This window comes from Moschus berezovskii, chromosome 17 (assembly GCF_049115385.1).
Source record: "Moschus berezovskii isolate FMDL1 chromosome 17, NW_MosBer_1.0, whole genome shotgun sequence".
Lineage (NCBI taxonomy): Eukaryota > Metazoa > Chordata > Mammalia > Artiodactyla > Moschidae > Moschus > Moschus berezovskii.
The window spans coordinates 22846550-22872867 of record NC_142476.1 but is presented as its reverse complement, the minus strand read 5'-3'; the positions used below and the strand labels follow the sequence as shown (position 1 = coordinate 22872867).

The following is a 26318-nucleotide window of genomic DNA, read 5'->3' as shown; positions in this document are numbered from 1 at the left end:
ATTTGTGAGAGTCACGGAATACCATTTACCCCTGAGACGAAAACTTCCCCAGAATTGCGTGCGGAAGGAGTTGGGGGAAGACAGAAGGCGAGTTCCTTTCTCTTCCTCCTCATCCTCGAAAGTGGGTTAGAGAAGAGAGTGACAGCTAAGCCCAGCAGAAGACTCTTCACCTTCCTTGCCAGGGTCAGAGAGCTTGTAACAGTCAGCCAGGTTTTCATGGTGACCGAGAACACAGGCGTCCAGAGTAATTGAAAGAAACACACTCATAATCTTGGCCCCTCATTTTAGCTCTCATTTGCCACCTGACCCCCAGTCTCTTTCTCAGTGCACTTGTTAAACTGTTTAGTCCTCGTCTCTCTAAACACGCCCCTGCAAAATGTATGGGGAAAAAAATACCCATTTCAATAAAAATGGTCTAACGATGAGCATTTATAGAGCAATTCTTTTCCTTAAGCGCTGTTCTAAGTACTTGCACTGTATTGTCTCATTTCATCCTCAAAATAAACCTAGGAGACAGGTACTATTGATGTCGTTATTTCCATTTGCTATAGAAACTGGGATACAGAAAGGGTATTGGAGGAGCTTGGATGTGAAAATCAGTGTCTTAATTCTGGAGCCAGTGCTCCGTGATCATTTCAGTTACTGCATCTTAGAAAACCAATGGGGAAACACTGGCTGTTGACAGTGGGGTAAAGGATAATTCATTTCTGTGTTATCGCCCGCACGCGCTTCTGAATCCTTGCACTGTCAAAGTGCAAGCCTGGAAATTAAGATCATCAAGATGACGTAATTTAATAAAACACTACTCTTTAGAAGCAGATTGGCAAGTTACCCTGCTTCTATGGGAAGGCACCAAACCCCACTAGAGGTGGATAAATGCGGTGTTCTCGCTCTCCGGCCTTCCTTGCCTCTGTCATCTCACTGTGTCTGTGTTCCAACCTCTCCTCTTTAGGCAGCCGAGTATTTTCAGTCACCTTTTCTGTTTTTTAACCTTCTCTGCCTTTGAATTACTCTACTGCACTCATGCTTAAATCTATAGTGTACACACGAATATATTTTGCCCACAGAAAACTGTGTTTGTAAGAGCTTGCCTCCCGAGGGTGTGTGTGTGTGTGTGTGTTAAAGGAACGCTGGATGCATAAAATGGTCGGTGGTGTGTGTGTGTGTGTGTTAAAGGAACGCTGGATGCATAGAATGTGTGTGTGTGTGTGTGTTAAAGGAACGCTGGTTGCATAGAATGTGTGTGTGTGTGTGTGTGTGTGTTAAAGGAACGCTGGATGCATAGAATGTGTGTGTATGTGTGTGTTAAAGGAACGCTGGATGCATAGAATGTGTGTGTATGTGTGTGTTAAAGGAACGCTGGTTGCATAGAATGTGTGTGTGTGTGTGTGTTAAAGGAATGCTGGATGCATAGAATGTGTGTGTGTGTGTGTGTTAAAGGAACGCTGGATGCATAGAATGTGTGTGTGTGTGTGTGTGTGTGTGTGTGTGTTAAAGGAACGCTGGATGCATAGAATGTGTGTGTGTGTTAAAGGAACGTTGGATGCATAGAATGTGTGTGTGTTAAAGGAATGCTGGATGCATAGAATGTGTGTGTGTGTGTGTGTGTGTTAAAGGAATGCTGGATGCATAGAATGTGTGTGTGTGTGTTAAAGGAACGCTGGATGCATAGAATGGTCCTGAGTGTGTGTGTGTGTGTGTGTGTTAAAGGAACACTGGATGCACAGAATGGTCCTGACTTGAGAAATCTGCTTGTTATGTGTGTGTCTGTGTGTGTGTGTGTGTGTCTGTGTGTGTGTTAAGGGAACGCTGGATGCACAGAATGGTCCTGACTTTAGAAATCTGCTTGTTATGTGTGTGTCTGTGTGTGTGTGTCTGTGTGTGTGTCTGTGTGTGTGTTAAAGGAATGCTGGATGCACAGAATGGTCCTGACTTGAGAAATCTGCTTGTTATGTATGTGTCTGTGTGTGTGTCTGTGTGTGTGTTAAAGGATCGCTGGATGCACAGAATGGTCCTGACTTGAGAAATCTGCTTGTTATGTGTGTGTCTGTGTGTGTGTGTGTGTGTGTCTGTGTGTTTGTTAAAGGAACGCTGGATGCACAGAATGGTCCTGACTTGAGAAATCTGCTTGTTATGTGTGTGTCTGTGTGTGTGTGTGTCTGTGTGTGTGTGTGTGTGTGTGTGTGTTAAAGGAACGCTGGATGCACAGAATGGTCCTGACTTGAGAAATCTGCTTGTTATGTGTGTGTGTTTATTTGTGTGTGTGTGTGTCTGTGTGTGTGTGTCTGTGTGTGTGTGTCTGTGTGTGTGTTAAAGGAACGCTGGATGCACAGAATGGTCCTGACTTGAGAAATCTGCTTGTTATGTGTGTGTCTGTGTGTGTGTCTGTGTGTCTGTGTGTGTGTTAAAGGAACGCTGGATGCACAGAATGGTCCTGACTTGAGAAATCTGCTTGTTATGTCTTTGTTGTTGCTGTTGTTCAGTTGCTAAGTCGTGTCTGACTCTTTGTGACCCCATGGACTGCAGCTCGCCAGGCCTCCCTGTCCTTCGCTATCTTTTATCTCTTTAGGTACCTGTTTAAAGTATTAATAATTTCAATGTGACATTGATATAGGTGATGAAACCAAGTCTGGCGGCGGGTTTTAGACAGTGGCTAAAATTACACTCCTGAGTCGTATTTTGCCTTCCGCTGGTTGCTGATCAGAACGAAGTAGCCATGCTTGCTGACATCCTGAGTATGTTAACTTGCCTTGTGTCTTGATTGATGCTCGGCAGTCCCTTGGATACAGGGAGTTTTTCCATTGCAGTCAGGAAGATCAGCTCCAAGAACTCAAAGTTCTTCACTTTCTGGCCCAAATATCCAGTTCTGTCACTGAACCCTGCACAAGAGGGACCGGTCTCCCAGTGTGAGGACCGTTGTTGGTACCTGATTTAAAAATTCAGGCCAAATCAAGAACTTAACCCAGATGACGACAGTTCCATATGTACCTGTCTTCATTTGTTTAGATTCACTGTTTCTTTATAGTGTGCTTTAAAATATTCTTTCAGTATGTTGGCATCTTGCCCAAGAAATTGCTGTTTTTTTCTATGGCCTATGTGGGTGGAAACCATGGGATTTCCCTTTTTATGACTTCTGTGAGTTAAAAATTACCCCCACGAGTGTGAGGACCAACTCGATGGAAGCAGGATGGCGTGGAGGTTCATGGGCCTCTGTTTGACTTCTTGCAGACAGCATCTTCCATGGGAATGAGGAAGCCTTGTATTGCAACTCACACAACAGCCTGGACTTAAGTTATTTGAATGGAACCGTAGCCAACGGCGGCAGCGTGTGTAGCGTTCACAGCGTCAACTCCCTCAGCTGCTCCCAAAGCTTCATCCAGGCTTCTCCCGTCTCTTCCAACCTCAGCATCCCCGGGAGTGACATCATGCGGGCGGACTACATCCCCAGCCACCGGCACAGCGCCATCATCGTGCCATCCTACCGGCCCACACCCGATTATGAGACGGTCATGCGGCAGATGAAGAGGGGCGTCATGCACACGGACAGCCAGAGCCAGTCCCTGCGAAACCTCAACATCATCAACACCCACGCCTACAACCAGCCAGAGGACCTGGTGTACAGCCAGCCCGAGATGCGGGAGAGGCACCCCTACACGATCCCCTACGGGCCCCAGGGGGGCTACGCAAACAAACTGGTCAGCCCGTCAGACCAGCTCAACCCCACGAATACCATGGTGCCGAGCAAGCCGGGGGGGCCCAGCGCCATCTCACACACGGTGAGCACCCCGGAGCTGGCCAACATGCAGCTGCAGGGCGCCCACAGCTACAGCGCGGCCCACGCACTCAAAAACTATCTCTTCCGGCCGCCGCCCCCCTACCCCCGGCCGCGGCCGGCCACCAGCACGCCAGACCTCGCCAGCCACCGCCACAAGTACGTCAGCGGCAGCAGCCCCGACCTGGTGACCCGCAAGGTTCAGCTGTCCGTGAAGACCTTCCAGGAGGACAGCTCCCCGGTGGTGCACCAGTCCCTCCAGGAGGTGAGCGAGCCCCTCACGGCCACCAAGCACCACGGCGCCTCGCACAAGCGCCACAGCCTGGAGGCGATGAGCAGCATGGTGCGGGGCATGGAAGCCATGGCCCTGAAGTCGCTCAACATCCCCATGGCCCGCCGCAACACCCTGCGGGAGCCGGGGCCTCCCGAGGAGGGCCCCCAGCTCCCCCAGTACCACCACAAGAAGACTTTCTCGGATGCCACCATGCTGATCCACAGCAGCGAGAGCGAGGAGGAGGAGGAGGAGGCTCCCGACCCGGTGCCCCAGATCCCCGTGCTCCGGGAGAAGGTGGAGTACAGCGCCCAGCTACAGGCCGCCTTGGCCCGGATTCCGAACAAGCCGCCACCCGAGTACCCCGGGCCCCGGAAGAGCGTGAGCAACGGGGCGCTGCGGCAGGAACAGGTGTGCCTGCCTCCTGCCGTGGCCCGGGCCAGGATGCTGCGGCATGGGCCCGCCAAGGCCATCAGCGTCTCCCGGGCCGACCAGCTGGCCGTCAACGGGGCCTCTCTCGGACCATCCATCTCGGAGCCCGACCTGACCAGCGTGAAGGAGCGGGTCAAGAAAGAGCCTGTCAAGGAGAGACCTGTGTCCGAAATGTTTTCCCTGGAGGACAGCATTATCGAGAGAGAGATGATGATTCGGGTAAGTGGCCGCCTCTCCCAGGGGGCACCTTTAGAGGGTCGGTTAAAGGGGCTGCCTCCCCCCTGCCCCCCACCCTGGAGCACCCTCTCTGCTCCTTTTCGGGGATTCAGGCACACCTCCCTCCTCTGGGCACGGAAGAAAGCGTGAGGCTGATCAGGGAATATGGGAGGATTTAAACATGTGATAGAATTTAAAAGTCACTTGCATTTTAAACAGGTAGAGTTTCGTTTCACAAAACTTAGTGTTTTTTTTTGGCTCCTTCCATTCTCATTCATGGCTTCTCATAGGCCTGCTTGGGGCAAAGTGCTATGACAAATTTAGGATCTTACAGGTATGTGGTATTGAGATCAGTGTCTAAGCCAGCATTTTGGTATATATATTCAGGGTCAGATTTCCCATTGCCTGAGATGCCAGGAGCTCACCTTCCTCCATCTCCTGGCGTTTTGGTTTTTTTCTGGGGAAAGCAGTTTTTCCCCAGTTAGATATTGAAAGAGCAGCCTCCCTTCAAAGCACAGCTTTCTGTGTAGATCTGGATGTCAGGACTGCTCATCAGTGTTGACCATGCTGTGTCCAGTTTCATTTTCAGGACTTCTTTCAATAGATGGTCAGCACAAATCTACGAAAATTATAGTAAATTCAGAAGCATACGGTTGAGCTTGAATTCACCATTGAGCTTACTCTATCGAGAACTCACACGTGCATCTTCATGCACTCACACACACACGTGTAACGTTTGACAGTGCCTAATATTAGACATAAGTCGCTCTTCTTCAGTATGTTTCCTCTGGAAGGTTAGTTATGTTGCCGGAGCAGAAGTCTGCAGTAAGGGTTGCACACCTGCAGCAGCAAAGTGAATCGCCTCTTACTAATGAGAAAATTGCTGGATTGTAGTTGCTACTTTACAAAATGTTTTATAATACCATTGCTACTTGTCCTGGAGAGGTTCACTCCCTTAGAAAAAAAAAATCCTCTCATTATAACTACTCAAACCCAGATTGACTTCTGCTCTGCATGTACCACATCTGGGTCATAAGGTAGCCAGCGCTTATTTTGGGAACTCCAGCGTAGTTGTAACTTACATTTTGCTTTGAGGGAATTCATCAGACTTTCTTCATGTATAAGTCTCCCCGATTCTACAGTGGGAATCAACTTGTAAAGAATAGTAAAGAGCCAAAATTTTAAGAAAGCCAAGTCCCTAGGTTTAGGAATCTAATCCATAGCAATGTTCCGGCTTTAGACAAACCTCAAGAACATTCTCCGCCTCACAGTTTTAGCCATCCATGGAATATTGCTAGGAATTTGGTACAGGCATAACTTTTTCCACTTTTCGCAAACCTGGAGGGAAATTGTGAAAGATGTGCTTGTGCCTGTGGCAAATAAAACTCTTTGGCTGGGGGATGGAATGAAGTGCGGGGGTGGGTGCCTTGGGGAGAACTTTCCACGTTTGGGAAAAGTAATCATTGGTAGAAAGGGAGTTTCAGCACTTCTGGGCCTCAGGCCCCTTTCACACAACTCAGTGTCAAGAACTCAGCAGTCCAAGCATTTGGCGTTGCTATTTCCCTTGCTGACTGGCTGTTTATTGCCACCTACATGGCTGCCTAGCCTCAGTTTGGTCATATTCATCCTCTTGTTACCTGTATTAAACAAAAGCGTGTAGCTGATACTTACAGCACTGATTCTGCATATAGAGCTTCATGCATTATCACAGAGCAAACAAAGGCCTTTCTCATTGTTTATCCACGTACCCTCCCATCCCATCCATTGGGTAATAGTGAATAGCCGATTTTACCTCTAAACTAGTTCAGTAACATCATTACCCCAGCCCTATGTCATTTTCCCTTATTTTTTAAAAAGTGTACCTTTTAAAAAAAATTGTTTTTTTGTTTTTTGGCCATGCCGCAGAGCATGTGGGATCTTAGTCCTTGACCAGGGATCGAACCCGTGCCCCTCACATTTTGAGCACAAAGTCTTAGCTACTGGACTGCTAGGGAAATCCCTTCCCTGATTTTTCCCCGAATCCTACATACTCGTGAGCTCAAGGGCAGCCACCCTTGGTTGTTGTCCCAACCTCAGAGGAGGACTCGGAGGGTTTTCAGTGAGCCAGGCAAGATGGTGCCCTGGCCCCTGGCACTGGAGCTTGGGGTGGGTCTCCATTGTCTTTCTGAAGAAACTCATCCCAGGGACCGCCCCACATCTCAGATGCCTTACGCTGGTCCCCGTCATGGGTAGCTTTTGCCTGGCTTGTTAGGCATAGCTGAGAGAAGGCTGTCAAGGCCTTCCTAGGATGAGAAAATGTCACCAAATAGGACCTGGAAGCAGACAGCTATGGTGAGAATTCGCCCTGTCGGCAGCCCTCTCTCCCTTTCTGGAGCTGCTTGTCCCCTTGATGGATAGTTCCGGCCTGTGGTGTGGATAGCGCCTCCTGTGTGCCTCCTGCTGCTGCTTTGAAGACATTTCACTATCTGTGATTCCCTAACCCCCAGTCAGGTACTGGGGAGAGAAGAGGCCAAAGCAGATCTTTGAATTTATTATTTTTGATCTCTGGTAATAAGCGGATAGGATAAGTGAGGAGGAGCTAAGAGGAATAGTTTATCATTGGGGTTTCAGTGTCCCCTGGGTAGTAATCCTTTCCCAAGAAAGACGAGTCGGTTACTTTTTGCTTTGGGTCCAGTTGGGGTCACCTTATGGTGCAGATGAGAAGGAAGCAGAAGGACTGTCAGAAGGATCTGAGGACCATTTACCCCCCCCCCCAAAAAAAAACAGTCATCGCTCTCTCAAAATTTCGCAGAGGAGTGAAACATTCTCAACTGAAAGAGATAACAGCAGGCAGGGAGAAAATTCTCTCCTACAAAAACAAACTAGTAAGTAAGTAAACCGACAAAACTCCCCAAATTTAAATCCTGAATTTTCAAAGTCTGCCCAGGGTTGAGAAACCAGGATCATTCTTAAGAAGAGAATATGTTTTGGCCCTTTCTCACTTTCTCACAGTTAATCCTCCTCTGAGACGCTCCTTCGGTTTATCTGATGGGTTAGCCCTGTCACGGGACCAAGCATCTTATTGACAGCATCACTCACAAAAGCCAAGGCTCCATTCTTTTTTTTTTTTTTTACTGAAGTATAGTTGATTTGCAATGTGTTTCCCGGTGGCTCAGGTGGTAAAGAATCTGCCTGCAATGCAGGAGACGTGGGTTCCATCCCTGGGGCAGGAAGATCCCCTGGAGAAGGGAATGGCTACCCAATCCAGTATTCTTGCCTGGAGAATTCGATGAACAGAGGAGCCTGGCAGGCTACAGTCCATGGGATCAGAAAGAGTTGGACACAACTGAACCAACACACACAACAGGTGCTCTATCCTCTACCAATACTATAGCTCCATCAAGACACTTCTCTAGGAAGTAAATTGCTAAATGACAGACTAAGAAAAAATACCTGAAGATTTGAAAAAAAATAAACGGAGTAAGATCATTCCTTCATCTGTGGCAACCAAAGGAAGCTGCAAACTGTGGATCAAAATTGTAAACTCTGTAAAACTCATCTCTTTCTGTGCTTTATAGAGTCCCTCTGTCCTTTTGTCTTCTAAGACAAAATTATTGGGTGGAAAATGCTCCTGTTTTGCCTGAAGTGAGCAACTGGAGATCAGTTCACGCCCCAGTCAGCTTAGAGGAAGTGGGGAAGCACAGCTGTAGGCGAAATGACAGGGGCCCTGCAGTTTCAGGTGTCTGTGCCATTGAGGGCAGAGAGGAGCCGCACAGTCATACACAAGGGCCAAGTGTGCTCTGCGTGGTCCCCAGATCGTGTTCTCCCATGGTTCAGTCACTGGGAGCCATGGCGTCCATTCCTGTGGGTCTTCTGGATGAAGCATTAAGGGTCCTGCTGGGGGGTCATTTCAGGTGGTTCCAGGCTATGGTATTAGCGAATTTCTTAAACTACACAAGCTCCCTTTCTGGGGATAATATCCCAGGGACCAGAGAGATTCAATATAGAGTTAACACTTCCGTCTTAGCCCGTCTGAGTGGGAACTTGGGTAGGAAGCTTTTTTCTACTTCTGTATGTATCCATCCTCTTATCAATGGGGCAGTTTTTCTGCTATATCCTTCTGCTTCTCTATATATTCATTCTACTGATTTTTGAGAGTTTGATATTAAAACTGCAACTAAAAATCTTTAATTTTGCTACTTAAAAAAAAATTGTAATATATAGTGGAACTGTATATAACACTTGTTCTGTATTTTCCAAGTCTCCTATAAATGTGTTATCACACTTTCATAATTAAAAAAAAAAATCTGAAAAAGAACGCAACAGTTTTTATAAGCTTTTTACCATTTAACCTGCATAAAAGGCCCGTCGTTGTGATTTGGTTTGATTACTTATGAATCTGTTTCTCTTTTCTTTGTCCCGTCTTCCTTCAATGCTCACCTTCCTAAGGTGACTCGTCTGTGCTTTTCTTGTGAGCCCTATGGCAGGGTGTATTTGTGTAGAGTCTGTGCTCTTGTTTGTTTCTTTACTCCATTTTTAAAGACACGCTCAGGAGGCCCAGAGGATCCGGCTTCCTCGGGCGCAGTGGGAATGAAGGGGAAGGCTGTGTTTGAATTTGCCCTGCTAATGGTAATTGTCTGCATTCCTTGGCTGGGGAGTTATAGATTTGGGGAGATTAAAACACATTCCAGCATTCTCCTGGTATTACAAACAATGAGAACATGCCTTTTCTTGCCGCAAGAATCTAGAAAAGCAGAAGATGGCAGGCCTGGAGGCGCAGAAGAGGCCACTGATGTTGGCAGCCTTGAACGGACTCTCAGCTGCTCGGGGCTCAGGGCGGGAGGAGAGTCGCGTCGATGCCACCCGAGCTCCCATGGACGAGAGGGTAAGCGCTGGGCTTGTCAAATGCGGGACTCATTCTCTGTGGTCTTAGGATTCCGACGTTCTCTCTTCGCCCAGACATGCCAGCACGAAGGTGTGTTGACGAATTCATTCTTCAACTTGAAGATTAGGGCAACCTGGGTTGTGCCGTATTAGACTGATCCTTTCCAATATCTTGTGTTTCTTTGTCAGGTTGGTTCAGTGATGATGCCTAGAGACACCAGCCCCTGGCCACCTGTCTGTGTGGTCTCAGCCAACCCCACTTCTCTGGGCCTGTTTCTTTGTTTTGCAGAGTGAAGAGGTTAAGCCCTTGCCCTAGTGCTCAACTTCTGTGATTTTTGTGAACAAGTACCCTTTATTAGGGAGTAATTATTTTACCCAAGCACTTAGAGAATTCTTTAATATGCTGGCCCCTTGCTAGGAGCTTTCCAGGTGGTGCTAGTGGTAAAGAATCTGCCTGCCAATGCAGGAGATGCTGGAGATGCAGGTTTGATCCCTGGGTGGGGAAGATCCCCTGGAGTAGGAAGTGGCAACCCACTCCATTATTCTTGCCTGGAAAATTCCATGGATTGAGGATCCTGATGGGCTATAGTCCATGGGACCGCAAAGAGTCAGATATGACTGAGCAACCGGGCGCATGCTTGGCTATAGACTATGACTGATATATAATTGTTAGGGTAATGCATCGTGAGAACTTTGGTTTTGAAAAGCAAAGGAAGTCGCGTGGTAGTGTTTCAGAGGTGAACAAACATGTTCCTTTAGTCCCTGAAATTGCTGTCAGGTTAAAAAACAGGTTATGTAAATGTAATAGAGTACCAATAAGATTAGGGTTTTAGGTTTTGCCAGCATATATGAAGTATTAGCATACTCTGAAAGCCAGAAGTGTCTTACTTTTTTTTTTTTTTTTGGCCGTACCACATGGCATATTCCCTGATCAGGGCTCAAAAACTGTGACCCCTGAATTTGAAGCATAGAGTCTTAACCACTGGACCACCAGGGAAGTTCCTAGAAGGGTCTTTAGTGGGATCATTTAATCCAATTAATACCATGTTATTGTAATTAGTATTTTGGCCATGGGAAAAATAAAAGAGGAGGGTGTCTAATCTGCATGACTAGAGAACTATGGACCAGTATCACCGTAAAATTTAGCTAAAAACAACTACATAAGTGGAGAAAAGGATTTTTTTTTTATAACTAAGGTTTAAAAATCTCCTTATCACTAGAACTTGAAACAGCAGGTGGCTCAGTGGTAAAGAACGCTACTGCCGATTCAGGAGATGTGGGTTGAATCCCTGGGTTGGGAAGATCCCCCGAAGGAGGAAATGGCAGCCCACTCCAGTATTCTTGCCTGGGAAATCCCATGGATGGAAGAGTTGGCAGGCTACAGTTCATGGGGCTGCAAAGAATTGGACACAACTGAGTGACAGAGTATGCATGCATGTTAATAACAAAATACTAATTTTGAATTTCACCTGTTGCCTAGTCTGGCAGACTAGTGCCGTTTAAGGTGTGAGCGAGGAGGCCACTGGTTATTGGACAAGAGAAACTTGCAATGCGGTGAATGAATGAGCCGAATAATCACGTTTTGATTGTCCATCTGATTAACACCCTCGCTGTAAATATCTTGAGAAATCTGGTGGTTTGGTCAGAGGGTTTGGATTAGATTATTCAGAGAGCTGAAGGTCACCTTCTGTTGCAGTTCAGAACCCTGAAGAAGAAGCTTGAAGAGGGAATGGTGTTCACAGAATACGAGCAAATTCCAAAGAAAAAGGCAAATGGCATTTTCAGCACAGCGGCTCTGCCAGAAAATGCTGAGCGCAGCCGAATCCGCGAGGTGGTTCCCTATGAGGAGAACCGCGTCGAGCTAATACCGACCAAAGAAAATAACACAGGCTACATTAACGCCTCCCACATCAAGGTAAGAAGCGGGGCCTGTTGGGAAGGCTGGTCGAAGATTGCTGGGTTAACAGTAAAAATGCAGGGAGGAGAAAACAGATGGGCTGCCACTGTGCAACTTGGCTGGTCCCCAAACCCCGAGGGAGTGTTTTTGAACTCTTGGAGTTTTTCTTAGTCAACTCGAAGGCCATGCCTAATGCTGCAGAGAGAAGGAAGCCCAGTGGCCTCAGGGGAAACCTCAGGTCAGCTATTTCTGAATCTTGATTGTGTCGGAGGAGTTAACTTTTTCTTGTCTCTGTAAGGGGTAACTTTTCAGGAAACTCATAGGTAAAGCTGAGGATTATCCCTTTCAGTTTGTAATTTGCAGGCTGTGGAGGCTGTGGAAGTTACAGGCACTGTATTTCTGTCACTGGGGTTTTTCTGATGTTCACGGGTGACAGAGAGTTGTCATTTCTCCCTTGTGATACTGGTTATGTATTTTATAGCTGAAGTCCCAAATTTGTATGATATTCACAAGAGTGGACTAATGTAACCATCAACCATAATGGTGACGCTGATAATGAATTTTACAAGGTTTGCCAACATTATTCAATGTATTTGAGTCATTACATTTTTGTTAACTAGTTCGAATACTCCAAGTCTTCATATCTCAGAATTTCATAGACTTTAATCAGCTTAGCGTTACTTCAGTTAGAATTTAGAGTTATAGACACATATGTGCATGCAAACAAGTTTTCCCTAAATAGCTTAATTTCACCAGGGCCCCTAATGACAGAGCATATTTGTTTAGAATGTCACCATTTGCCCTGGCCTCCAAACTAGGGGAATGTATTACTAATGTGAATTGTATCGTGTAACTCTTACAGCTGTTACAGGATGTTTTTCAACAATTCAAGGTTCACATTAGTAGTCTGTTGTGATCAATAACCTTAGAAACCTATCTCTGACTTTATTTCCTTTCTTCACTGAATTTTTCAACTGTAGCCAAATTGTACGTAGGTTCCTTTGAGCCTCTAAAATACAGCCAGTTGTTGGCCCGTGTATCAGTTCAAACAGTTTTGATGCAGAATGTGGAAAGTGTACCATTGTTGGTGTAGTGTTTTTGTTCACTGAGCATAGATAACCACATATTTTTCTATTGGAATATAATAGCTTTATAATGTTGTGTTCGTTTCTGCTGCACAACATTGTGAATCAGCCATATGCGTACATATATCCCCTCCCTCTTGGGTCTCCCTTCCACCCTCCCATTCCACTTCTCCAGGTCATCATAGAGTTTTTTTTTTTAAATGTCAGAAAGTCCTGTCCAAAGAAATAGAATGGCATAACTCTCATGGATCATAATTGTGTATTTTACTCATATTTTTGAGAGTGAGAACTCTCAAGACAACAATAATACAATAAAAAACAATAAATAAACTAAAACAATAAAAACAAACAAAACTGAACCCCGTAGAACTCTGAAGGAAACTGACAGTGGTGAGTTTCCTGGGCTGAATTTAGATACCGAAACAATGACCGAAAAAATGGACTCAAACAAAGATGCGGATCGCACAGCTGCTTCTTGCTAGAGTTATCTGTGAAAATCTTCCACAGCTGTAATATGCTATCTTCTTTTGGTCAAATCGCCTCTCCTGTTTTCCATCTACTCTCTGGAAAAAGCTGTCAATCTGCCTGGGCTGTGCCCATCGGGTGTTGTTAACAGAGACATGCCTTCCTCCGTATTCTCCGAGGCCCACATTTCATCTTGTGGATCTGGCTTAGACATGGGTGCGTTTAATAGACCCAGAGAGCTTGTGAGAACTTGTCCTTGTGTTTTTGGAATAGAGTTGTGTATCTTGCCAGTGTTTCCTCCCTGGATTGCAAGCAGCCGTTAACACAGAACAGAGATTTATTTGCTCCCGAGGTGAAATCACGTCTGTGAAACGTACCTCAGTAGCATTGGCGGTTGTGTTTTTAATACAGCTTTGAATCCCCTCCTGTCAATACTTGGGAATATGCTGAAAGGCCCCAGGCAGCAGCATACTCTGGAAGTATTTATGGGTCCTATATGTTGGGTGCCAGAGAGGATAATGTTTAAAAGCATGATTCCACAGATAAGCCAAATTCCTAGCCAGCCAGCAAATACATGAGTGCCATCTCCCACCAGTACTCAGAAAGTGGATTTCGCTTGCCAGCTTTGACCTCAACATGTCTTGTGTAACAAGATAATAACTGACATGATTTTTGTTTCAATCAAGTTATATATAGTTTCATAAAACAAATGAGAGAAAAAGTTGCAGACAGTGATCACTCCATTACCCCTAAAGCTATCTTGAGATACACACTGGTAAATGTGTAAGGAAGCCTGACTTGGCAATATGAAGGCACAGAAATGAAGAGATACCCAGAAAGAGTCCCTCCAAAGGCCCCTGTCTCCCCTTGCTAGCATCACCTCCCACAGTTGGGGCACGCCTTTTTATTGATGAGTCTCCACTGCTGATATTTATCGCTGCAGAATTATCCTCCCAATGTGGGCTTTAAAAATATTCACAACCTAAAAGTTGAGTACATCATGAGGAACGCTGGGCTGGAAGAAGCACAAGCTGGAATCAAGATTGCCGGGAGAAATATCAATAACCTCAGATATGCAGATGACACTACCCTTATGGCAGAAAGTGAAGAGGAACTCAAAAGCCTCTTGATGAAAGTGAAAGAGGAGAGTGAAAAGGTTGGTTTGAAGCTCAACATTCAGAAAACAAAGATCATGGCATCTGGTCCCATCACTTCATGGGAAATAGATGGAAAAACAGTGGAAACAGTGTCAGACTTTGTTTTTTTGGGCTCCAAAATCACTGCAGATGCTGATTGCAGCCATGAAATTAAAAGACGCTTGCTCCTTGGAAGGAAAGTTATGACCAACCTTGATAGTATATTAAAAAGCAGAGACATTACTTTGCCAACCAAGGTCCGTCTAGTCAAGACAATGGTTTTTCCCGTGGTCATGTATGGATGTGAGAGTTGGACTGTGAAGAAAGCTGATCGCCGAAGAATCGATGCTTTTGAACTGTGGTGTTGGAGAAGACTCTTGAGAGTCCCTTATACTGCAAGGAGATCCAACCAGTCCATTCTAAAGGAGATCAATCCTGGATGTTCATTGGAGGGATTGATGCTAAAGCTGAAACTGCAATACTTTGGCCACCTCATGCGACGAGTTGACTCACTGGAAAAGACTCTGATGCTGGGAAAGGTTGGGGGCGGGAGGAGAAGGGGACGACAGAGAATGAGATGGCTGGATGGCATCACCAACTCTGTGGACATGAGTTTGAGTGTACTCTGGGAGTTGGTGATGGACAGGGAGGCCTGGCGTGCTGTGATTCATGGGGTCGCGGAGAGTCGGGCACGACTGAGCGACTGAACTGAACTGAAAAGTTGAGAGTTAGGCTTTATTTGGTGGGGATTTTTCAGGATTTAAAGCCTAGGAGACAGCATCTCAAATGAACCTGAGAGAATTCCTCCCCGGAGGAGAGGGGAGGAGCCAGGTTATATAGAGGTTTTGCAACAAAGGGTGGGTAGTCAGAACATCAGAAGATTATTGTTAATTAAAGAAAACCAGATAACCCAAGTTAAGGAATTTAGTACTTTTCTGTGTATGGGAAGATGTAAGATTCTGGGCTCACTGAAATCATTCCTTTGATATGCACCTCTGCTATCTGGGGCCAGTATCCTCTTTTTACCACCTGAGCTGCCTGGGGGCTCACCAGGGGGAGTGGCTGCAGCCTGATGGAGGCTAGAGGGCAGGTGTTCTTTCCTTCCTGAGTCCCCTCAGGGCTCACCGGCTCAGCATCCATGCTGGTGAGACTGTGATATCCTTTATTTACTGATATGGCAGGAAATACTCCATTTCTCACTAAAGTCACCCTGAGCGGTGTAGGGTAATGATTTTATTATCCAAAATCATCTCAGGATTCCAGAGTTCAGCTGGATGCTGTGATACTACACAAGGGGAAGGTGGTGATGAAATATCAGGTACTGCTGGCTTCTGTGCATTCACAACACCTTTACTGTATGTGGTATAGAGCAGTGGGTACAACAGAGGTTTAGGACACACTTCCTGTCAGGGCAGTGGTAGAAGGACATTGTTATTCCAAAGGGGTGTTATTCCATGGTAGACTTTTCTATTATTTAAAAAGATGCCACAAAGTACTGTTCCTCAATATGGTAGTTGGGTATAAAACCAATTTAGTAAGGAAGAGTTTGTGGGGTTTTATTTTGTTTTGCTTGTTTTGTTTTTTTAATGGATAGACTATAAAAAAGAAAAACATGGCAATTATCAATACATTGCATATTGGAAACATAACTATTATGTCTATAAAAATTGTTAGATTACACACATGTATATTCATATAATATTATACATGTGTGTGTATATGTGTGTGTGTGTTTAATATGCACTGATTTGTACATAATTACTGTGAGTTGAAGACCAAAACCCATGAGGTATATTTTGATAAGCTTGAGTGGCATAATGTTTTCATGTGAAACTGTGTCACTAGCCACTCCTGGTCTCAGGATTGTTGATAATGGCACTAATACATTGGACCTAAAAATGTTATCCAGGGTTTTCAAGTGGCTGCTAAAGGACCCGTGGTTGGCGTGGAATTGTGTCCTGGATTTGGGGTTCATTCACTGATACTTCGCTTGGCTTCCAGGTGGTGGTCGGTGGGGCAGAATGGCACTACATCGCCACTCAGGGGCCCCTACCACACACGTGCCACGACTTCTGGCAGATGGTGTGGGAGCAGGGAGCGAACGTGATCGCCATGGTCACTGCAGAGGAGGTAAGGGGAATGAGCACCCCGCCACTTGTCCCCAGGGGAGGGGGTGGCCTTAAGATGAGCTTCGTGTCGATGACTCCACTGCCCTGTCCTCCTCCTGGCATCGTTTCTCTGCCACTCCTTTTCTCTCTGACGCGCCTCCCTTTTCTCTCTGACGCGCCTCTCTTTTCTCTCCTTATTTTCATCTAGGTTTGTTTTGTTTTCCAAAGATAATTTATTGTTACGTCCCATTTTGATCCAGCTTTTAACTGTTTTTCTTGAATCACCATGTACTACAATTAAACAAGCAAACAAACAAAAAAGAACCAGTCTTGAGTCCAGGCAGCTCACTTTTGTCGTGCCAGACAAAGCAATGGTGTTTCCACTGGAGTCTGAGAACTTTGGGGGATCTCCGAGTAACTCGGCGTATATTCCCAAACCCTGGGCATGGCAGCTCACAGGCTGTCCTGTTTATCAACTGAAAAGAGACCAAAAGCTGTTATTTCTGTAGAGGAGGCCTCTATTCTTTGGGGAGAGAGAAAAAATACCTTTTTCTTCCTTTGCCAAGTCAAACATAGTTTTTCCATTGTAACTGAAGAAGTCTATGCGGTGTTGCCAAAACTGGCATATACCCCCAGTCCATCTAGCAATTCGCTCAGAGCCTGTTGTCTTTGGGGAGAGATCTTTCATGTTTCTTTTCTTGTCACAGTCTAAATTTTTTTTTTTTAAACCACTTCCTTTGGTTCCCTCCATTAAATTTTACCTTCTGTTTTGAAGTCATTTAAGGGTCAGGCTTCATCTGGGTGTTTGGGTTTTTTTTTTTTTTTTTTTAACCATGTACCATCATATGCTTCCCTGGTGGTTCAGACGGTAAAGAATCCACCTGCAGTGTGGGCGAACTGGGTTCAATTCCTGGGTTGGGAAGATCCCCTGGAGAAGAGCATGGCAATCCACTCCAGTATTCTTACCTGGAGAATCCCATGGACAGAGAAGCCTGGAGAGCTACAGTTCATGGGGTTACAAAGACTCAGACATGACTGAGTGACTAAGCATATCACAGCATGGTATTGTATACCCATTTCCTAACAAGTTTTAAAGGATGGGAAACAGAAAGAAGTGAAAAACAAGTCATATTCCTTTTATTGACTCTTCTGAGCAGATGGTTTCCAGAACAGCCCATTAGAAGGTAGTGATGAAAGGACTTTGGGCCCTTTCAGGCCAGCTGTATTCTCTAGGCTGACCTTCTGTCCCGTCAGGGAGTAAATGCTCCTTAAAGTCTCTAGTTTTATCACCCTATTGAATTACATCCCTAGAAGGGATTCATTCCATTGAAAACAATGTACTTGCCCTCTGTGCTGACCCCAGGGAGGGACACGGTGGTAAACACATCAGGTATGATCCTTGTCCCCAGGGAGCTTACATCCTAGTGGGATTTGCCATAAAAAGTGAACCAATAAAGTTAACTCAGATAGTGGTGAGTGCTGTGAAACCAGTAATGGGCTGGAGGGTGACTGCAGGACTACTTTAGGTTAGATGGCAGCCCAGGGCCCTCCGAGGAGGCTGCATTTGAGCTGAAACTTGAGTGACAGGAAGCCTCAGGAACAAAGTCCAGTGATCGGTGAAGTAGCCAGAGGCTTACAGTCTCTTGAAATCTGTAATTGATGTAGGTTGTTGCTGAGTCATGTTGAAATCTTTGCAACCCCATGGACTGTAGCCCCCCCAGGTTCCTCTGTCCATGGGATTTCCCAGGCAAGAATACTGGAGCAGGTTGCCGTTTCCTTCTCCAAGTTGATGTAGGTACTCAGCAAGTTATGTAAAGGCCTCTGATAAATCCTCTTTCATAGGATGGTTCAATAAAAGAGGCAGGTGTGCTTCAAATTTAAGAAGACTCAATTCAACCAAAAGAGTCAGGGCAGCACTACTTGGGTCCCTGAAGATGTGTTGCTTTGTGAGCAAACCAGCCACCACTTGCAGCTCATTCCCCCCGCCCTGTACGCTGGGCTTCTCTCTTCTCTCTCCACCCACCTCCTGCCCTAGGTACCCTTCTTTATTTTTATTTTTAAAAATTTTTAATTATTATTTTTTTGGCCACACCACGTGTCATGAAGGATCTTAGTTCCCGGACCAGGGATCAAACCTATGCCTCCTGCATTGAAAGCACCAAGTCTTAACCACTGGACCACCAGGAAATTCCCCTGGGTCCCCTTGTAAGCCACCATCTCATCCACCCCCGCTTCCACCCCTGTGATGTCAAAATTCTACAAAAATTTAAAACAGAGCCTGTTTTTGTAAATGGCTGAGAATGCATATCCCCAGAAAAGATTATAAAATGAAGAGAGAGCAAAAGGGGGTAGAGCCAGTTTTCCCCTCTGCTTCAGTTGCAGTGGAACTAAAACAAATGAATCAGGCTGGAAAAAAAAATAAATAAAAGGAGACTGACGCCAGAAGATAGAGACAGTGTCACTCGTTGGTGGGGGTAACAGAGAGTAGTACCCGGGGTCCTAGAATGGGAGCTCTCCAGGTGGCGCTAGTGGTAAAGAACCCTCCTGCCAGTGCAGGAGACGTAAGAGACATGGGTTTGATCCCTGGGTCAGGAAGATCCCCTGGAGAAGGGCATGGCAACCCACTCCAGTATTGCCTGGAGAATCCCATGGACAGAGGAGCCTGGCAGGCTATGGTCCATAGGGTCACAGAGAGTTGGACATGACTGAAGTGACTTAGCATGCATGACTTAGAATGATTACTGGGATCTCTCACTCCTCTGCTTAAGGTCACTTCATCACCTTCGGATGGCTTCCCACTATCCATGGCATGAAATCCCTACTCCCTGCCATGGACCACAGGACTTTCTCACTAACCTCCTCTCTGCCATCCACACTGAAGACCTTCCTGCAGTTCTCACAGTACCTAGCTTGTTCCCATATCTGGCTCATCCTTACTCTGGCTCTTCTCTCTAACATTCAACTGTAGCCTGTTTGGGAATCTTTACATTTTTCCATTGATAAAACTGCATGGTAAATCTTATTACTGGCCTTAGCTAAAATGTATGAAATCTGCTGTGAGAAACACTGCATGATGTTACGAAGTGAGTGACTTAGAAGCCATTCAGGTTTTCTTCAGTCCTCAGATTTTAAAACTAAGAGGATAAGAGCCTCCCTTGACTCCTGTCCAATTTTGCTTCTCTGTGTGATTCAGGAAGGCGGACGAACCAAGAGCCACCGATACTGGCCCAAACTGGGTTCCAAGCACAGCTCAGCCACCTATGGCAAGTTCAAGGTCACCACAAAGTTTCGAACAGATTCCGGTTGCTATGCAACCACAGGCTTGAAGGTCAAGCACCTTCTGTCCGGGCAGGAAAGGACCGTGTGGCATTTGCAATATACTGACTGGCCAGACCACGGCTGCCCAGAGGATGTCCAAGGATTTTTGTGTAAGTTTTTGCTTCCCAGTCTGAGTTTTACCAACAGCATATATGGTCTTTTCAGTTGGAGGTGAAATGAAAAGGGAGGATACTTTCTCTTAGGTGGTGAAAGTATTATAACATTGAAGTATATAGTACTTTATATAGTATGTGTAGAGCAGAGAAGATTAATATTTATATTCTCTTTACTGTTGATGCAGTGAGCTAAATATGGTAAACTGATTGGTTCTCCCTTGATTTAGACCTTTAGTACCTATTCTGATACACTTTGTGTCCTGGAACCTTGGAAACATGCTAAATAAAATAAGCCAGATAGAAAAGGACAAATGCTGTGTGATTCCACTTATGTTGAGTTACCCAGAATAGGCAACTTCATAGAAATAGTATAATAGAGGTTACCAGGAGCTAGGGGGAAGGGGAATAGGAAGTTATAGTTTGATAGATACGAAGTTTCTGTTTGGGACCACAAAAAAGTTCTGTAAGTGGATAGTGGTGATGTTTGCAGATCATTGTTACTATACTTACTGTATACTTAATGTTATGTACTTTTAGAATGATTAAAGTGGTATATTTTATGTTATGCATTAAATATATTTTAGCACAATAAAAAAACACAGAGCCATAAAGTAAAGCAAAAAAAAGACTTTAAAAATGACTCAGGAAGATTTATATCTCAGAAGCCTTGCATTTCCTACAGCAGTAAATCCCCATCAGCAGTTTCTCATGCCTATGATTAAAAATAGGTGGCTAACTATAAAGACAGAATTACTGAAATCAGTCTGTAGTATTTGAAACTGTCATTTTCAAATTCATTCATTTATGTATATTTTCCAAGTTATGATCATCTTAGAAACTAATTCATTCAGACTGTATGCAGTAGCTATTTGAAAGGCCAACAACTGGGCCTGTGTGTCCACCATGTGCCAGACACTGAATCCGGCTCTTAGCATGCAGAGATGAAACAGTCTTTGTTTTAAAGGCGCTCTCAGTCTTCTGGTGAAGGCAGGCCAGTGATCACAGTCTGGGGTGAGATCAGATGCTTCTGGTGCTAGCTGTAGCTCCCTCTTTCCTCTCCACAGACTTCCCTAAACACCCTGCACTTGTGGGAAACCCCACTGCCTCCTCACCCAACGAGGAGGGAGGTCCGAGGGACCCTGCAGATTATTGATTATATACCTGCTAAGTTGTTGATTCATCAGCTGGCAGAGGACCTGTGACCACCACAAAGGGAGGATGTTGAATGTCAAAACCTTGATTTTCATTTTGATAACTCATTTAGAATAGGAGGGGTGGGGAAGAGAAGCGAGAATAAGTTTTCAAAAATCTAAAAGTACCATTTCACAAGTCCAGCTGGAAAGACTCTGGTGCAGGTATTTCATTTCCCGTTAATGTGCTGATGGTTCTTGAGGAGTTGGACACTGAAAGTAAGAAAGACGATTGGACTCAGAGGACCTGGAACAAGATCTGGAGTGGGTTAGTGGTTTGCCTGAGGCCCGACAGTTACCTGTAGCTCAGAATATTAATAAGGAGCATGGTGACCTCTGCAGAAGTTTCTTTCTTCATAACAGTGTGCTTTTTATTCTTTTTTGGTAATCTTTTCCTAATTGCTATTAGAAGCAAGACTTAGAAATTGGAACCAATAAAAGTAAATACATCAGATGACTGACTAACAGCTCTGATAAAAGATTGAGTTTATAAGATGGCTAAAATAACAATCAAATCTTTTAAATCTGAGCCAGTTTAAGAAAGGTCAATCTAAATTACTGAAAAAAAGAAAAAAATTTAAATAGTATTAATTAATTTACTTTTCTAAGAAACTCAGGATAAATGTGCTGAGCAGGGTCTTAGAAATGATGGCTCTTTATAGGTCATTAAGAATTTTAAGAGATTTTTGTTTGTGTTTAAATTAGATTGCCTGGATGCAGAGGAACTGGGTCTAACTGTCTTCCAGCTTCCAGAGGTCTTCACTGAGTTACTGCCCAAGAAACTTTATTAATATGATTGCTGGAGAAAGAATTCATTGAAATCTAATTTCTCTGTTTCATGAAATTTCACTTGATAGTGGCATCTGTTTTATCGATCAATTTTCTTTTCACTTCTCTCCTTAAATTTAACACAGGAAAAGCCTTGTCTCTTGTATGTGAACATTGCCTGCCATCAGAGAATGTTTATTGCCTAATATCTCTAGAAAAAAAAAATTGTGAAGGGTATTCCGTGCTCAGTATTTAGCTCTTGTTGGTCCAAAAGCAGCTACTTTATATAGTCACCTTAGATTGCCTTCCATCTTGTTTTGTTCTCTTATTTTACATCACTCATGGTGGTGGTAAACGTTCATTTGGGTAAAACTACTTCAGATTACTAATTAAATAAGGTTATGAAGGAAAATAGGAGTTCTTAGTCATTGTATATAAACTGGGGCTTTTACATTATCAGAATGGTTTGAATGCAGTTTCTTTCTCTTTAGCAGTGTGAATTTTTCTCCTCATTTGATTTTACACTGCTGCACTGGAACGAGATTTTCTGAGCATCAAGAGCCTTCAAATCTGCTTCTCCCCTGAACTATAAAAATCTCAACTACGAATGGACTTTTTCTGATTCTTAGACTGTATGAGGATTATAATTATTCTTTTCCCTTTTTTTTGTGATCATGAAAAAAAGTCTTTAAGGTTTAGATTGACTGATATTTCATTTGTGACTAATTGGAATATTAAACAGTTCCTTGCATAGCCCTGCGGGGTCAGGCAGATGTTGGAAGCAATGAGGGAGGTGGCACACCACCCCCTCAACCCTCACATTGCCTCCAAGAAAGGGGGGTCATTACCTTGAGCTACTCACGTAACCACAAAGGATCCAAGCTGAAAACCAGGCTCCCCAAAGTCTATTTTAAAGTCTGAAAATGGAGTCAGGCCTCAGCTGATGTTCACTTGCTCAGTGAAGGGAAGGAAGGAAGGGCAGATGGATGCTCTTCCCACCAGAAATTGGCTCTGACAGGCGGGCGTTTCAAGGGGACCTAGCTGGTGTTCTGATCCCAGTCTGTTAATAGTAGGAATTGCTGTAAGTAATGTCGAGAATCATCTGCTTGGGGGACTTTGGGATTTGCAGAGGGGAAAACAGAATTTAATTTTTAAAAAAGAACTATTTAATTTAAAGAACAAATTCTCCCATGGACTAATTGACTCCCAGCTGGTCCTTTCTGGATCCAGGACTATACAGTGGGTACCAGCCAAATAATTAGTATCTTGTAAGAACTGTAAATTATTGTCACTTAAAAAAAAAATTCACTGTCATTCCCCCCGACCCCTACTTGTATGCAAAGCCGTGGAGGACTTCAGTGATGAGATTTGCATTTTGTCTTGCAGCCTACTTGGAGGAGATCCAGTCAGTCCGTCGCCATACCAACAGCATGCTGGAAGGCACCAAGAACCTGCACCCCCCGATCGTGGTCCACTGCAGTGCTGGGGTGGGAAGGACTGGCGTGGTCATTCTTTCTGAGCTGATGATCTACTGCCTGGAGCATAATGAAGTAAGTCTCTCTGAGCTTCTGAATTGTTCCCCTTGGGGGCCGATCTATACCATGGCCAACCTTTCACCTGTGCCCTTCCATTTCCACTGCTTAGTTTCCTTTCTTGACAAGAGTTTTACAGACCTGTGAGTCCCACTTGGACTCTGACATTTACAACGTTCCTTATCTTTTTTCCCTTTCATTGCTCTGTGTAGAGACCCAAATAATATAGAAGAAGAGTTCAAAGTGTAAGAAAGGAAACATTTAGAAAACCTGATCTTCACTGGCATCGACTTCCAAAAGTCTGCAGTGTTTTTTGTAGAAGGTCTGGTTTTATTGTGGGCAATTCTCCATGGTGGGTTATTCAGTCCATATAGTTGAGATTAGTCTTAAGCATTTATGGGATATATTTTGGCTTAACTCCTCCGTGAAAATGTGTGTATTTTAAAAACATGTTTCATTCTTCAGAGGGAGGTTTCATTGAGGAGGCTGTTTGCTCTTGTCTAGGTTGGCAGTGGTGTGTAGCAAAGCTTGGATAACCTGAGGGTACAGACATGGCCTGCCTTTGCCCAGGCTAGATGTGTCCAGCTCTTTCCCGCTAGATACGGGCTGTGGCTACTTGTGCCCACACGGTGCGTGGCATTCCCTTCTTGCTATAGGTCAGAGTTACACTGAGGGACTTTTGATTTTGTGGAGATGAGAAAATAGCAATCAAAGGCTAAAGACTAATTCATCTGCCTTCTATTCTCATGAGGCTTTAGGGGTTTTAAATGGCTTTCACTTTTTTTTTTTTCTTAGCTGGATTCTTCATAGCAGCTTGTGTCAATTTTCTGATTTTAGAGATGACGGTACCGAGGGCCAGAAACAATCAAATGACTTGCCCAGTGCCAGGTGGCTCTTGAGCACTGGTGCCAAGGTTTGAAATGAGGTCCTTCACTTCCTGGCCCCGCGTTATTTCTTGTCTTCACTCTGCCTCCAAACGCCGAGTGTCATTTGGTTCTTGTTCAATTTCCAAATTGTATAACTTGGCGAATCAAAGGAGACTTTTGAAATGGTAGTTTTAAAATCAGGAGATGTTATCATGCACGTTCTGTGAAGGAATTTACCAACAATGTATGTATTTGCTCAATAGCATCAATGGTTTGAAAACTCAGATTAAATATTGCCCCATGAAATTTATTATATTGAAACATCTAGGAAAACAGTCGATGCCGAGTTTAAACATGTTCAAAGGATATTTTAAGTTCCCTGCCTATAAAAAGTTAATTTTGGAAACTTTCAGCCTGTACGTATGAATGTTTATGCTGTTAAAAAGTAGAGGAGGGGTTATATCAATGTGGCCTATTGTTCAAACACACAAACATTCTGTTGGGGAACGAAATGCCCATCGCGGAATCAGTTGAGTCTACGTCACAGAAATCTCATCATCTTCTGTGAGTTTTTATCCTTTTTTCTCACGGAAGATTTCTGGGTTGTTTGCTTCCCTGTCACTGCTAGAAATCTCTAGGAGTTTCTGTTAGGATAATGGCTTACCACTAAGTCCCAGATCCACTCAGTGCTGGGAAGATGGATTGAGAGACAGAGGCAACAGGGTACATGTGACTGCAGCGGACCCCAGCTCCCCTGGTGCCGCCAGTGGGTTCCTGGGGAGGAGAACGGGCCTCGTCGTCTGTGCTCCACTGAGAGATCTTGTCCTCATATCAGTTTCTTTGACAAACTCCCCTTTTCTCCATTCCCCACATACCCTCCTGCACTTCCCTTTCCTCCTTCTCGACTATGACAAGCTGTTTTCTCTGTCTTGTCTGACATGAAGGCTCGCTCTGTTCTGAACGCTCTTTGGAGACCCATCAAAGACTGAGCCTCACTAATGCGATGACATGAGGGCTTATTGATCTCCAGATGTCACTGGCCCAGGGGAACATAAAGAACACGTGTTGGAGCCAGCTTGGTGCAGAGTGAGGGATTTGGCCATGAGCACCCTGTGTGGACTTGGTGAAGGCTTGGGGCGATTAGACCCTCCACGGGGTTTGTCCAGACAGAGCGGATTTCCTCAATGCCCAGTTGCATGCCAGAACATTCTTTACGGGAACGTGCGGTCAGTCCAAAAAGGACTTCTGTTCCCATTGATATTCCAAGATAGCAAGATGACTCATATTTTTCACTTCCCTTCCCCTAGCACAAATACAGTCAGCCTTATCTGTGCCGTTTCCCATAACTGATATTGGTATGGCTAGGGAGAGAAGAGTTCTCTACTTGTTCTGCTTCAGGCCTGTCTAATAAAATTCAAACCCTTACTTTAGGAGTGGGTCCACGTGGCTTTGTTTTTTTTTAAACAAAAGATTTTGCTAAATCGGTATCAAATTGGGTATCCCATTTTTCTCCTGTCTAAACTTCCCGTCTTCTTGTCCTGTCTTCTGGATCATGGACACTTTATGTTTTAGTCTGTAATCCATAGAGTTTTAATTTTCTTGGTGAGATGCTTTTTATCAGAGTGAAGATCCTTGCTGTGAAGTTGGGTAGCTGTGTGGTAGGAACGGGAGGGGATTCTCCGGGGCTGCCCTGAGAAGCCTCTGAGTGTCCTGTTACTCTTGGTCACTGAATGTGAGCTGTAACATTTCAGTGCCCATACATTTTTTTTTTCCTCCAGAATGCAGCAGTTTCATGGTTTGTGATACTCTCTCCTGGCTGCCTGTCCCAGATCAGCTAAATTACAAAAGGTCAGGTTCTCACTAGCCACATAGCAAGCTGTCTTGATCTTGCTGCTTTTCTGAATCAGTTACCCCCTCCTCCCCCGTTCATAGAGTAGGGGGAGAAAATGTCTCCTAAACAAGGTAGAAAAAGCATCGACAGCCTCCTGATTCCTTGAGTTAGGGACAATGGACAGCGGAGCCTGAGGGAGTGAATCTTCAAGGCAGGTTGAAGGGTTTCATTGAGGACCAGGGGAACCTTTGTCTTGTCCCCAGACGGCCCCACATCAGCTAGGGCACCACCCTTGATCAGCCTCGGGGGCTGAGTCTTACAGGTGAGGGAGATGGCAGTGATCATGATGATCTGCTGGTGGCAGAGAGGGAAATGGAAGTGATGGTGGAGGTAAGAAGGTGGTAGTGGTGGTGATGATGATAGAAGTAGAGAAGTTGGGGAGATAGTGTGGG

The 26318-nt window shown here is 44.8% G+C and overlaps 1 protein-coding gene across 2 annotated transcripts in view; it reads left to right on the top strand.

The window, feature by feature from the left end:
- Positions 1 to 26318, top strand: part of PTPN14 (protein tyrosine phosphatase non-receptor type 14) — a 205035-nt gene that overhangs the window by 155566 nt on the left and 23151 nt on the right. For both annotated transcript variants that reach the window (XM_055419075.2, XM_055419073.2), the window contains exons 13-18: positions 3229 to 4694; positions 9412 to 9555; positions 11251 to 11469; positions 16139 to 16267; positions 19439 to 19673; positions 23024 to 23187. In XM_055419075.2, the coding sequence (XP_055275050.2) occupies positions 3229 to 4694; positions 9412 to 9555; positions 11251 to 11469; positions 16139 to 16267; positions 19439 to 19673; positions 23024 to 23187 (2357 nt within the window). The remainder of the gene's footprint in view (positions 1 to 3228; positions 4695 to 9411; positions 9556 to 11250; positions 11470 to 16138; positions 16268 to 19438; positions 19674 to 23023; positions 23188 to 26318) is intronic.